Below are 14,694 nucleotides of genomic sequence, written 5' to 3'. Positions count from 1 at the left end.
GCCCACAGGAATGCAAGGACTCTGAGTCACGAAAGCAACAGGTCAGACAGGAGGGAGAGGCGTAGACTTTTTGGAAAACACACAAAGCATCATTTCACAATGTAAACATTCTTAGGAAAACAGCAACTCCGGCTGGTTGTTATACTTCTGATGGCGACAGAGGAGAGAAATGATTGTGATAAAATAAAGAGAAGCGAGTGCTAGACGAAAACAAAACGACAGATTGATGAATAGGCAGTGAAATAAGCACAGAGAGGCTTTTTTTTTTTTTTTCATCCCATATTTTCCCAGTATGGTGTTAGTTTAACGATTTAAATACTACACCCTCATTCTTCAGTGAAAAGTGAAAATAATCACAGGCGGTGAGACTGAGCACAAGGGAGAGAAAAATAAGGGCAGACAAAAAGTGCTGTTATGATAAAGCAATTCGAAAACAGAGTATTTACATTATTATCCAAACAGAGGAGGAGTTACTGGAAGGTCTGCTATTTCTGGGGCCCTCTTGCGGCAAACATCTAAAAGAAGATATTTCTGCTCTGCATGCTGGGGCCTCGCTGACCCTGAAACAGCACCACTCCTCCACCCCTCTCTCTCTCTTCTTCGTCTCTAATACCGTCCCTCACTTCCACCGCCCCTTGTTTCTGTATAGGTTGTGTTGCGGATAGATGCGCCTCTCAGTCTAATTGAGTTTGTCTGTGATGACTCAGACTGAAGGCAGAGGGGAAACCGTTCGCTTTGCCCTAACCGGAACCCAGGCCGGACTGTGGGAATGGACACCAGCTCCCATGGGTGGCAGGGGGGTGGCGGGCAGATCAGGCACGACTGCAGAGCAATGCCTTATTAAGCGGCCGCTGCTGAGCTGCAACAACAACGATGACAACAACGGCCTTGAAGCAGACAGCAGGCCAGGAGGTGCCATACTGCTCCGCTCCGCTCCGCTTTCCCCCTGCTGCCGTGCCAAAGACGAGGCGATCCGTGCCTCCTCCAAAAAAGGCAGAAACATCTCGGCAGGGGCGCCCATCCTTAACCCGGCCCGTCCTGTCCTTGCAGGTCCGCTCAACAAAGACCAGACGCGTCGAGTGTGTACCTCGCAGCGTCTGCTTTATAACAGGCCGCTGTGTCGCCACGCTCAAGCACTGCGCTGCTCAGAGGAGATGCCTCCACTTCAGCGGGATCGTTAACATGCTGTACCCAGCTCTGTTTACACAGGGCTTTCTCTGCAGCATCCATCTCATCGCTGATGGATGATGATGACTGAAGCTGCGCTCTTATGCCAGTTTGCATTCACACACACACACTTAAGTGGTGCATTCCTAAATGAAGCCATTACAACCAGGAAATAATTTGATTATTCTTGGTGAGAGCCTTATTTGGCATAAGTGCACCTATATGGTCATACACCCAACTACTGCATTATTGTCAGAGGGGGTACATTGTCTCTACACACTATTTCTGTTCATACCTCATCCATATGGTCCACAGACACTCATTCAGCGGCAGAATTTGCATTTGAGAGGTGTTGAGACAAAGTTTAAATGTTTGAATTTAAACTGAGCTCCACATCATCGTCCTTACCTGCCGGACGAGGCTGTTGGTTGTGGTGTCGGAGGAGGTGCTGCCGTCTGAACCTTTAAATCTGCCTTTTCTCCGCGCTCCTTTGCTTTGAGACTTCAGTGAGAGAGGGGGGAAGAGAGAAGGTGAAGTGGTTTGTAAGTGATAAAAAGAACACCATAGATATACTGTGGATATACAGGCATATAGCGGCACTGTTACCTTATAGAAAACCTCACTGTCAGTTAACACAGTTAAGTTACTGCAGTATTATATTTGAACTATAACACCGCAGTAGGTGTCATAAAATGATGGTAATTATGTGGGTGGTCTCTAATATGCAAGTTGCACTCTGATATGATGGGGGTCTGGAAAACCAATGCACTGAGCTGAGGTACTCCTACAGTATGTGTTGCTAGTAGCAACTGAAAAACACAAATTCATTTCAAATCTGTCTTTTATTCCAACCCAGTCCCCCGGGACATGTAAATCAAGCATATAAATGGAGAGCTATTCTGACTGTTTCTTAGGAACCAGTTCTGCAGAGCCATTTCTGAGCAGCCAGCGGAGAGTCTGTGAGTCCTTTAAGGAGAAACATGAGGTTTAATTAACCTCAGCAAGCCAAATAGCCCTAATAGAAATAACAGAATAGATGTTGAGCAAAGGGGAAATGACAGTATTAAACCTACGATCCAGTCTTGTGTCATATTTCAAAAGTGTAAAGAACACTACTTGAGGAGGCTAAATTGAATTGGCTTCTGTATGCTGGCATGAGGTGTGTAGGCAGATATTGATGTAGGCCTACATGGGCTTAAATATTTCACCTGGAAATTAAAAAACTCAAGAGAAATTTCACCTACAGCCATGTTTAACCTGTCCAAGTGGACAAAAAAGGCGTTTTATGACAAGTGGTGAGCTTGGAAATATAAGATTGTGTCTGGGTGGAGTGCAGTGAGATATTGATCATCACAGATTTGACAAACCATCTGGCAAAACTGTTATGTACTTTATATTCTATTAAATATTTAACCCCAAAAGGTTCTTAAAAAACACCACACAAGCATCAAGTCACATTGAACGATAATGAATGAGGGTAACTCAAGTCTGATTGAGAAAAAGCCAGATAGGTTGAACCTTACTGTCCCAAGCTCAGGGTGTGACGCCCTCGTGCCTTAATCAATGTCCATTAAAACTTGTATGTAAACCAATAGGTGTAACGAGATGGATAGTTAGAGGGCAGGTAAGCTTGATTTCACCCATTTAAAGTGCAGTTTCATTGCTTAATACATTTTAACAACCATAAAACGCTTTAAAATGCTCTAGATGTTGGTTGAGGATCGGTTTAATTCAGTGACTTACTTGTAAAATCGGATTTTCAAGCGAGTCCATGTGTTTGTCCAGATGTGTTGCTCTAGTCTTCGGAGTATTATTCAGGACCATCACACCCCGCCGTGCTAGTAGCAGATATTCAGTACAACCTCTCGGCTTGGACAAGTGTCCCGGCTGTGTCCAGGAGGAAAGGTAGGCTACTGAAGAACATTTCAGCCCAGTCACCAAGTCATGTCAAGTAGTTGAAGGCTGGTATGAATGACAGAGACGAGGCGCGCCGCGCGGTCTGCAAGTTTGAGACAGAAGACTTGAGAAGGAGGAGCAGCTTGTGCGAAAAGGGTTTTCTTCTTCTTCTGATGATGATGGTGATGGTGATGATGATGATGATTTGAGCTGAACCCTCGGATATTATAGCCTGCTGTCTGCCACACAGTTCCTCCTCATCTGCGCGCCTCTGTCCTCCTACACTGAGGCTCTGCTCCACATGCACCCTCATAGCGCCGACACCTCTGTGGTCTCACAGCAAAGACCAAAGGGTAAATGAATTAAGCAAGTAGCGTATAGCCTCACTGCAAAAATGTCCGTATTAAAAAGTTATTTATAGTATAGAGTCTTAAAATCTTCATTTTTCTTTGAACAAGTTAAAAAACAATCTGCCAGTAGGAGGTACAGTAGGCTACTTTCATTTCTTGCAAATCAACTTGTTTCAACAATCTTCTTGAATCAAGAGACAACACCTCTTACCTTCAAGATACTGTCATTTGTCTCAAGAAACTTCTTGAAAAAGGTCAACTGCATTGGAAATAAGTGAAATTATCTCAGCCAATGGCAGATTTTTTTTTTCACTCGCTTTAAGGAAAACAAGATTTTAAGACTCGATAATAGGCTAGATGACTTGTTAAATGGACATTTTTGCAGTGTTATCATTATCGAGATAGGCCAACTAATCCCTGATTACTGGAATGTACAGTATATAAAGTGGAACGTATTCTCAATCAAATTAAATTGATAGGACAGGACAGGACATGACAGGGCAGGACAGGATAAGATAGGACAGGACAGGATTGGACAGGACAGGACAGGACAGGACAGGATAGGACAGGACAGGATTGGACAGGATAGGACAGGATAGGATAGGACAGGACAGGACATGTTGATTTTGACTTTACTGCTGCTTCAGGATTTATAGAAGCAAAGTTATTTTTCAAGAGCATCTGGCTGTAGACCCCTGTCCTCCTTTGACTAAGTATATGCAAACTGGGCCATATGTGGTATGAATGGATTTATGCGAGACACATATTTGCCAAGACAGAATAAATGTCTCTAAAATCAGCCCTTGGCTGTATCAGTCAGTCAGAGTTCCACACAGAGAACATGAAGGTGCTGAGTGTCAATCTCCCTGCCATTCATTCAATAGATTTTTTTTCGATGTCAACAGAGAACAGACACTTGGATTTTCGTGTGCTATATACAGTGTTGAAGGCTTACAGAGCATATAGTGTATCCTATCCAGTGAGATGAGACCTCACTGTGTCCTGCAGCTGAAGCGACTCCTCTGGAAGAACCCCCTCCACTGACTCTTTCTTGTACTACCAGCAGACTTCAGATCTGAAGTTTTGTTATTCATTATTGCCCTCTAGTGGCTTCATTTGCTTTAACATTGCCACTAGAGAATAAGGTACAGTAGACTGCACAGTTTCAGAGCACCTTGCCCTTCCATCTGTAGCCTCACTGAGCAGCCTGTTTCAAACACGGCATTTCTCAGTAGAAATAATAAAGATTAGGAAATTGAGCTAAACTCAAGATTGCTGCTTTCCAGAAAAAGTGTTTATACAGATAAGGAATATTGCTTTATTGAGGATTTTCTCTCACAAGTTGTATGCAGCAGGGACAAATGAGAACATGCACCTCTAAAAATGTCCCACTGACCCTAATGTGACCGTAAATGTGGTTTTGCATCCATCATAGGACCAATAACAACAAGTGCAAAGGGTAATTTTCAGCGTCAGATCATTTCAGATCAAAGGGAAAACACTGCTGCCATTTCCCATTGTGTGTCTGTCTTAGCATTTCCCATCTTGTCTGCGCTCTTGCCGTCCTGGTGACCCAGCGGCTGAACTCTTCTGCTGAGCAAGTGAGGATGGCTGTGGATACCGACCGAGTGCCTTCACACCAACACGGCCCGGATAAAAACCCCTTCCTTCCTCCATCCATCCTGGCTGCGGTTGCCTTTACTGTAAAAGGCACACACATGCATGTCAGAAAGCGTCAAGTCTTTAGTGCAGAAGAACACAGACACACACAAACCAGTAAGCCGAAAGCTTTCCTGGAAATTCCAGTGGGGTTGGCATTTCCAAAATGAGTGCAAAATTGCAAGTATATGAGAAAAGGCAATGGACATCCTCCCATTGTTTGAACATCACTTGGGAAGCAGTAATAAATGTGTCAGCTGAATTTTTCTGACATGATAGCCAAATAATCGCATGACACTATTTGTATAGCTGAGTTTGTGCTTTGACACTTAGCTCAGAGTGTGGCTAATTAACATACACAGCTGCATTATTTGTGTTTGGAATTAGTTTCATTTCACCGTTTGCATGGTGAAAGTAAACTAGTTCAGAAGGCAAATAATGCAAACGTTTGATAGCTGTTCACGCAAACTCTACACCAGAAATGAATTATAGCAAGCAGATTAAAAGAGGAACAATCTTCTCCTAAGCCTACCTATTGTTTAAAGATCACAAATCCAATTCTCTGTACAAATATGTTTACAAGATTGCCGTGTATCATTTATCTCTCTATTTTATTCCTGTATTTATCACATCCTCGTCTTCCTCCGCCTCCTCTCGCAGGCCCACTCTGGCCTGCGCAGAGCATGTGTGCTGTGTGGGCAGGATCTCTGGAGCCTCAGTCCTGTGCAGCATGGATTAGTCATCCAGGTTGGTGGATGAAGAGAACAAGTAGCTCAGGTGGGTGGAAGTGCCCTCATGCTGGATCACACAGAGGCCTCAAAAGCAAAGAGCAAATGCCTCGGAGATGAGAAGCAGACATTTTTCGAAATAGGGCTTTTAAAAAAATGTAGGTATACAATGTATTTTAGAACAGCCTATATGTAACAAATTAGTATTAAAGTCCTTTCCTCACACCCGAGTAATGTGAGACAGTTTTAACAACCTCATCAAGTTCATCAGGTTTTGTATATTTGATAAGCTGGTTAGACCAAAATATGAAGAAATGCAAATTCACACCATTTTCACACTACTGTAAACTGGATGACCTTTACATTTGGCATCGCCTACTATCAGTTAGAGAAAATAACAACCAAGGACAAGTAGATTTACAATACTTTATATTTTTCTGGTGAGAAATGACTTCAAAATCGAATGATTTGATTGTCGAAGGCAACATAAATATTTCATAGAACAACAGATATGCACAATTGTACCTGATGCCGCCAAATAAGGTAATAAGAGTGTAAACTAGACATTCAATGTCCAGATGTAGGTACACCAAACATTATACAGGCACAGTACCATATGACACCTAACATACAAAAATAAATCATCACTTATAAAAAAAAAAGAGGATTCATACAGCTAACATACATTTGTGATCCAATTCTGAGACTATGACGCCATGAAATACATCCTTAATACCACTCTTACTGTATTCCTCTCACTCTTTGACCACCATGACTTGTTAAAACCTTCTGGTTTGCACACACTATACTTGCATGAGTAAATAGTTGTGCACAGCATGAGATGATGATCAACAAGCCAATGAAAAAAAAGCGAGACCAACAAGAGTATCACCAACAGTTGTTTCAGTTCGACCCGGTGTGACTGGATATGCCATATGTGTGCATGCATGTGTGTGTGTGTGTGTGTGTTTAGAACTTGAGTTCATGTTCAAAGAGCGCGAGGAGCAAAAGACAGGCCCAACCCATTAGGAGGCCAAGGTTCTGCAGGAGAAACAGGAGGCATGGTCTATTGGTCTTCACTCGAGTCATCTCTGGAAGCTGATGAAGGAGCAGGGAAAGAGAAAATAACATATAAAAAGCGTTAAAAAAACACTGCGTTAGTTCTGATAGAGTGAATTTAAAGAGATGACCGCCTTTACCATTTCTACCAGTGACAGGTAGAGGAAAATCCCAGCGGTAACGGTGAAGATCCACTGCTGCACGTCCGTCTCCGTGGAAACAAACAGCCCGATGTAGAGGCCCATGAAGGCGGTCAAAGCACTGAGGAAGTTCATTAGCACGGCGTTCTTCACGGAGAGTCCGGAGCTGAGCAACACCGCAAAGTCCCCTGTGGAAATGAAAGCAGAGAAGACACGTCAGTCAGCTTAGTGTTTCGCTGAAGGGGGAATCAAAGTGTTTTCACGCCAGGGAGAAACAAGACCGTGACCTCTCACCCATCTCATGCGGGATTTCGTGGCACAGGATGGCCACAGTTGTCGCCATGCCCGTCTCAGCGGACGAGGAGAAGGCCGCCCCCACCACCAGGCCATCGGCAAAGTTATGGAGGCTGTCTCCCACGATTACCATCACAGCCAGCAGAGGAACCCCTTGTCCTGGGAACACAAAGGGAGTCTGTGCCGTGACTCGGCCCTGAAAGATCATCCTCGGACCGTGGAAATTACTGTCTCATGCCAGGCGACTAATTACAGAGTACATCATACAGACTGCACTGAGCTCTGTGTGTGTGTGCGTGTGTGTGTGTGTGTGGTTCACAGTGAAGGAACTTACTCTGATGTGAAGGGCTTCTCGTGCCCGGCTCTTCAGCAGATATTTCTGTACAGTCCAAATCCTCCACAGTTCCCTGTAGGTAACAGGCAATTATTTACACCAGGGATTCTTAAATCTTCTCAACCTGTGACCCAAATCTGAGAAATGTAGAGTCGTACTTGGAGCTAGTTTAATGAAAGCAGGCTGCACTGGTGTGTTTGCAATGTGGGCACCCAACAGAAACATGCCCATAAGCACTTTTTTTGTGGAAGGGGGTCATTTTGGGAAGCTAGAGGATTTACTGTTGACTCTTCTGGAGGTGTTTTCTTTCTCCCCTCTCTTTTCTCATCCGAAATAGCACAAATGATAGTACAGTACCGTACATCAGATTCTGTGAATTGGAAAATAGGTTCCAGCTCATAGTTTATTAGGAAAACAGGCTTTCCACATTAGGGGGTACTGTAGCTGTACATTAATCAAACTTTTGGACCTGTCTTTATCCCCAAAATTAGTATGAACTGGACATTACGTATGTGATTCAACACATGGATAAAGTGCTTTCTGAATTATTCAACACTGCTTCTCGTTCTCCCACTGCCTACATGTCCTGTTCCTTTACTCCCTCCCACACCACTCTTCATTTTTGGTTATATAATAGCGCTGTGGGAAAAATTGGTTTCTGTGAAATTAGAAATTATACATAGCCTAATATATCTAATGACTTTCAAACAATTTGTGAAGTGTGAAAATTGATTCAATACCGGGATTCGAAATGGATTCAATACCTGGCATCATTGCCCAAATAAACATCATCTTTCTATTTCTACTGCAAAAATAAACATATTTTCTTTGTCATTTCTTTTATTAATATCAATCAGATGATCAAAGTGCTTTACCCCATTTTGGCCGTTTTGACCTATTTTTACCTTTTACTGCATAGTCCTTCTCTGCTTACTGTGTCCATAAATTACATTGGTTACTGTAAAGTCCCCAAATTTGTCCGAAACTGTGTCCAAATCGAATTAGGTTACTACTGTATAATACTGTATAATACAGGGCTGTGAGTATGCACATCACACATCATCATAGCACATTGGCTTTTCATGTTCCCACCTACTCTACAACCCTCATAATCTAATTCTGTCTTTTAGGTGATAATGAAAATCTACTGTAAAACAATTTAACACTGATTTTGTAATGTGGAGGATGCAGAGAAATGGTATAACAGCACTTATTATTTGACCGGGTTGAGAGATTTTTCCTTAACTATTCTTAATAACTTTGATCTGAGGACTCTGCAGTATAGAACAGCTTTCTCTTTCCAACAAAAAGAAACCATCAAAAGGTTCGTCTGTACAAACAGATCTTGTTCAGCAAACTCAGAAAGTGGGTGCATGTCTATTATACCCTGCATGGGTCCACAGCTCCTTTTTAAGTTTAGTTCATGCCATAGATGAATGCTGTCATACCCTCATTCATGTGTCTAGTTTGGGAAAACACTCATTTGTTTTACTTTTCAACACAACCTATATGATTTTTTTTATAATACCGCATATTGGCAGGACATATGTTGTTATTAACTTATGGAGAGAGGGTTATGAAACCTACTCTACCTACTGAAATGAATGCTGGCATGGAAATAAAGCACATTATGGGTTACTGCTACAATTATAAGTCTTATAAAAAGTACTACTTGTAAAATAGTTATGTTTTTAAAGATATTTAAGGATAGGAGTCATTGGGTTTAGGAAATATTGACTTGTGAATACAGATACATAGTATTTGGAATCAAACTCTTTATATGTTGTGTTGAAAAGTAAAACAGATGTGTATTGCTCCAAACTAGACACACAAATGTGTTGAAATTGCGACATCGTTTTGAAGAGTGCAGCGTTCATCAGGAACTCCTGCCAGGAATACGATTAAAGATCATGTTGGTCCGCTGTGGGCAGTGCGGAGACTCACCAGCTGCATGGTGGAGATGGACTTGCCCCTCTGCGACTGGCCGTTGCAGTTGAGCTCGAGGGGAAGATCACTGGAATGACCCTGCAGACAGACGAAAAAGAGACTCATCAGACCTCCGCTGCTCCAGGGGCCACCTGGCACAACATTCAGCTCTGCAGAAGTTCAGCCAGGGCCACAAAGAAGCCATCCGCAGATACGCACAGTCATGACAAACAATGGCTTTCTATGGAAAACAAGAGTTCAACCTCTGGCTAGATAAACTAAATCAGCCCGTAACTTTGCCTAGAACAAATAATCCTAAGCCCTGACTTGATTCTCTAGGGTATGAGCATTTTGCTGTCTGTATAGTTTGTTACGTCATTAACTTGATAAAGGCTACAACTAACAAGGCAAAAACCAGAAGTGAAGTCTTACATGGCCGTGAGACGGAACCACAAAGGAGAAGATTCTTTCAATGAGGAAAAAGCCGTAGATTCCAGCGATCATGCCCAAGATCTTCCATAGATACTCCTTTCCCTCTGTAAAGTGCTCATCATGATGACTGTGGCTGTCGTCGTGGAGGCCAAGGATCTCCAAAGGAGACAAGGAGTAAAAGAATGAGACATTTACTCCACAGTCAACACACGCCCTCTCTATATATGGCATTGGACTTTCACTGTTGCAGCGGACGGTGCAGTGGCTCTGTGTCCTATACCTGTGGTATGAGGTGCAGCAGGGCGTCTCCAGACAGGGTGCCCACCGCCAGGCCCACAAACAGCTGCAGGATCAGGGTGTAGGTTTCCTGACAGGAGTTGAAGAAGATCAGGCAGATACCCAGCATCGAGCCCACTGTGATGAGCAGGACAGCAGCCGTGCTGTAGCCATACTCTGCAGAGGAGACAGATTTTAGATTTAACACCCTTTTTCTTGTCCACCAAATAAGTGTATAAATGTGACTAATTGTAAGACAACAAAACACAAAAAAAGAAAAAGGAAAAAGAAGAGAAAACAGTTATTCCTTTCCTTTCGACACCGAAAACTCAATCTCACATGGACTGCATTGTTACTGCTGTGGATAGCATGTAGGGACACAAGGGGATTTTATTGTTACTTGTAGCTGTGCAGATCACTTGTATAACTGAACAACTGCATGACCTCTTTTTCATAGACTGAAGCCAGCAACTGGCTTACCACCAGTGTCTATTTAGAGTTCTCGTCTATAACCAGTTAGTTCATAGAAAATTTCCAACATAATTCAAGGAAAGAGTCACATATTTGTCCAGAAAAAAACTGCACAAATATGCGACCGTCTTTCCTTGAATTATGGTCAAATTAATTAGCTAGCCCTTTTTTCTATTTCACTTCTTGAACTGATATCCCAAAATTAAACATTTTGCAGAAAGGTCTGCTCCAAACCAATAAACAAAATCAAAAACTGGTTGATTTGGTTGCATCTATACTGTAGTCATTTGTTACAAGGGGCTGTGGAGAGGGATGTTGATGAGGTAAAATGTCTTACTCTCAAGAGCAGTGGGTGGAGATCCTCTTGTCTTTTGCTCTGTGGACTCACAGGCATTGCCTAGCAACTGCTGAATGATGGCTGGACAAATTTGTCTGAAGTGCTCCTTGGAAATTGGCAAATGAGGATCCAGAGCAAAAATATCCACCAACTGATTGGCTGAAAAACATACCTGAAAAAAGATTTAATTGGATGAGTAGGAGGCCTTTCAAATCAACTCGTACCCTCCTGGAATTTCATATTGTCATGCAGATATGATGTGATTATCAGTGCAGCACCTTGTCTTGTAGACCAAATCAGATCTTTGTCTCAGCCTCACCTGTGCCCAGTCTCTACTTTCTCCCCCAGTCTCCTGGATGCAGCCGTCCAGCTGGTGCCCCGCCCCTTTCTGACAGCGCTCAGTGAAGCTCCGCCTCAGCCTGCCGTGAGAGTGAGCCGCTCCTTCCCTTCCGACTCCCAGCTGATGAAGCAACTCCTCTAAATCTAAGTAGACAAATCATGGCATCACCACATTGGAAACACAAGCACCAGGTCAGCTTCATCCAAGTTATACTGACTTTGACTTTGTTAATTCATGCCATGATAAAAAAACAAAAGTAAAATGATAAAAAGACAATCTTGAAAGAACAAAGAGAAAAGAGGAAAAAGAGGAAGAAGTACTACAAGAGGAAAAAATACAAACCTATGCAGGTGAAATAAAAACATGGGGCTTATAAAAACTAGTCAAAATAAACAAACAAAAAAACACAACAATGATATTACTCATGAATAGAGTTTCAAGGCCCGTACATATACTGATATTTTTGGATTGAAGCTGCCAATAGCTGATATGTTTTGCTGGTATTTAATAATAAATTTTACCATTTTCATGTAAAAACAATTTGTTTCCCCCAAGTATTTTATTCTTTGCAGGGTGGAAAATGATTTTACCCATAATCTGGAGGTTACTGGTGCGATTCAGGGATTGGAAGATGTAGTCGGTGAAGAAGGCGGGGGAGGGGAGGTTCCTCCTCCTGAAGCAGTGGCCTTGCAGGATGTGGCTGATGATGGCCGCTGCCAGTTTGGACACAGAAGACGCGCCTGCACCCGCACTGTCTTTTACACTAACGTCTTCCAGGAGATGAGTGGCATCAATACACTGTGGGGTCATAGGTGAAATGATCAGGTATGTACTAGTCTCCACCTAAACTCTGTCTATAGACTGAAAGGCTTTATTAATTTTTTGTTTTGATGAGAGGGGAAATTTGGATCAATGCTGTTTAATAGGGGATAGATCTCTAGATAGATAGAAAATCCCTTACTTGTAAGTGAGATGAGGTAGAGGTGTCTTGGTTGGGAGGGTTGTAGTACTGGTTGATGAGCTGCAGAATACTCTCTGTTTCGTTGGAAGACAGGAATTGGTTGTCCTCAGTTGGGTGCAGGTTGGTGAGGGCTAAAAGGTAGAACTGGTAGTTCAGAGATGAAGAGGAGGTGGAGGAGGAGGAGGAGGAGGAGGAGGAGGGGGAGGCAGCATTTGAGACACACAGGTCTTGCATGTTGATGATGTAGTACAGCAGAACGGTAGAGACCCGCTGGTAGTCCTCCTCAGTGAGGTACGCTTTCCCATCATCCTCCAGCACAGAGAGGGCTATGTCTGGTGTCAGGCACTGCGACAAGAACGAGACCAGGCAAGAAGAACACAGCAAATTTAGGCAGATATTTAAAGTCCCAATGAAACAGCATTTTGGCTTCCTTAATTTCACGTATTTCCTGCTGAAACAGGATATTAGGGTGGGACATAACGCAGGGAGGGATCATTCAAAGGTGTAAACCAATGGGATAGCAGTTAGGGAGAGAAAGGCAGTTATATTTGAAGGGAGGGGCGGGATTGTTCAAAAATATATGATGGTTTTATTGGTTCGAATTTCTATTTACATCTACTGGTACACAGTGAGGTCACCACTAAAGATACACTTTTTTCCATGAAGTAAAAGTAATGGGATTTTTTGTACAGAATACAAAAAAATAAAATAAAAAATACAGAGGAAAATAAAAAACGTGTAAATCTTTTGGCATTTATTTTTAAATAGGTGTATATTATGGCATGGAAAACTAACAAGGTTTCATTGTGACATTTCATTGTGACTTTAAATGATAGAAACTTGCAAAATACAGCAGCAACCGGGAAATAACTTTCACTTTTGATAAGATTAAACTCATAATCAGGATTATGTCGACCAGTCATCAGCATGTGAGTATGGAGTGATTCAGAGAGTGACCTTACATTTACATAGCAACACATGCAGTGGGCTAGAGGTCAAATGTTCAAGTGAATATTTACAAATTTTGCCTATCTCCTCCTAGCTTGATAAAAGGCTTATTTTCCCCATGCACATACTGTACTGTACCACACTGAGCCTCTTGGAAAAGGACTGGCTTTGTGCTGCATTGCTGCGTTATGGTGAGTTGAATACAAGCCCAATTAGACCCACACACAAAAACACAGAAGGCTGAGAGAGTGGGTGAAGCACTATTCCTTGTAATACAGTGCACTATTCAGCGAAGAAGGACTAAATGTCGAAGTTGTTCTCTTATTTCCTAAATCTCGCATCAGATGAGAGTTCCTTTCATGGCATAGAGTTTGACACACAGGAATAATCCCACTCCCGGCCCACCTGCACAAACATGTGAAAGTCAAGTGCCTCTAACTCCATTCGAGTGTATGGAGTTTATTATGTCAAATTGAGGGATGTCTAAAGCCACTCAGCATGAATGCCCCATACAGGTCAAGGCCTTAAGCCTCCACACACACTCACATTCCAGCCATAACAAGCAAGATTGCTGGAATAGCCAGGCAGGAATGGAGCGAATACATAATAGGCACCAGACATACTGGATGTAAAAGTCGATCTTGTCGTAGGTGTAGGAAACAGGGAATCTTAGTAAAAATAGCATCTCAGAATCAAACTATTTGTACAGCATATATATTCTACCCTCACTTGCATGTCACTGAATGCATATTTGCATGTGCACTTGTTATGTATTTGTCTTATTAGAGAGTTACTGTGTATATAAACCCACTGACAGCTAGACCTGTAACACATAGAGCGATGTAGGCCTTACCCTGTCACAGACGTCCTGAGAGGTGCCAATCCGCTCTGCACAGCGCACGGCGTGGAGGAGCGCGGTCAGCAGGACGCCGGTGTGGTTCTTGTGGAGCTGAGGCTGGGCGTCTGTCCCCACCGGCAGGCCCAAGGCCCTGAGAGCCTGCTGCAGGAACCCCCTCTCCTGCCCTTTCACCTCCAGGACCCTCCCCAGCAGACAGAGATGCAGCAGCAGCAGCAGCAGAGGGGAAGCGTTGCTCCTAAACCGCATGTTCCTACCTAGGCCCTCCAACTCCCTCACACTCCCGGGACTGGCTAAGGGCTTGACAGGCAGAAAAGAGATGAGGGAGAGAAAACACGGCAAACGGAGAGAGAGAAAATGCAGAGTGAATCAAGGAGGACGAGGAGAGAGAAAGGAAAGTTGCTAAAGAAGAGGAGCGGATGTGTTCTTGCTGAGGGAGGCGTTAATAATGGGCCCGCCTAATCTAGTGGAGGACAGCAGGAGGGCTTGGTGGGCACCCTTCAGCTGAACTAGCCCTTAT

The 14,694-nt window shown here is 43.1% G+C and overlaps 2 protein-coding genes across 3 annotated transcripts in view; both read right to left on the bottom strand.

Annotated features, from left to right (window-relative positions):
- The window catches only part of cacnb2a (calcium channel, voltage-dependent, beta 2a), a 56,751-nt gene extending 53,771 nt beyond the window's left edge, over positions 1–2,980 (bottom strand). The window contains exons 1-2 of the mRNA XM_078291255.1: positions 2,911–2,980; positions 1,576–1,668 (exon numbers count right to left, since the gene is read on the bottom strand). Coding sequence (XP_078147381.1) covers positions 1,576–1,668; positions 2,911–2,940 — 123 coding nt within the window. The 5' untranslated portion in view covers positions 2,941–2,980. The remainder of the gene's footprint in view (positions 1–1,575; positions 1,669–2,910) is intronic.
- A 3,789-nt stretch (positions 2,981–6,769) lies between these two features.
- LOC139921777 (zinc transporter ZIP12-like) lies at positions 6,770–14,423 on the bottom strand. 2 transcript variants are annotated; one of them, XM_071912115.2, is made up of 12 exons: positions 14,172–14,423; positions 12,371–12,715; positions 12,000–12,207; positions 11,389–11,552; positions 11,070–11,241; positions 10,266–10,438; positions 9,986–10,141; positions 9,572–9,652; positions 7,628–7,700; positions 7,294–7,452; positions 7,000–7,187; positions 6,770–6,898 (listed from the first exon to the last, which is right to left on the bottom strand). In XM_071912115.2, exons 1-12 carry the CDS (start codon positions 14,421–14,423, stop codon positions 6,770–6,772), a joined length of 2,100 nt encoding a protein of 699 aa, XP_071768216.2. The 2 variants fall into 2 exon arrangements, with proteins under 2 accessions (XP_071768216.2, XP_071768217.2); XM_071912116.2 differs by lacking the exon at positions 9,572–9,652.
- Positions 14,424–14,694: the final 271 nt, after the last annotated feature.

This window comes from Centroberyx gerrardi, chromosome 22 (assembly GCF_048128805.1).
Source record: "Centroberyx gerrardi isolate f3 chromosome 22, fCenGer3.hap1.cur.20231027, whole genome shotgun sequence".
NCBI classification, from domain to species: Eukaryota; Metazoa; Chordata; class Actinopteri; order Beryciformes; family Berycidae; genus Centroberyx; species Centroberyx gerrardi.
This window is presented reverse-complemented; position numbering and strand designations above follow the sequence as displayed.

What these genes read in the sequence shown, in the direction of transcription:
- LOC139921777 (XM_071912115.2), bottom strand. Translation starts at nt 14,423, where the DNA reads ATGCGGTTTAGGAGCAACGCTTCCCCTCTGCTGCTGCTGCTGCTGCAT. An exon ending in CTCAGGACGTCTGTGACAGG is followed by an intron (nt 12,716 to 14,171) that starts GTAAGGCCTACA and finishes TTCTTGTCGCAG; the next exon opens with TGCCTGACACCAGACATAGC. An exon ending in CAGTAACCTCCAGATTATGG is followed by an intron (nt 11,553 to 11,999) that starts GTAAAATCATTT and finishes TTGTCTACTTAG; the next exon opens with ATTTAGAGGAGTTGCTTCAT.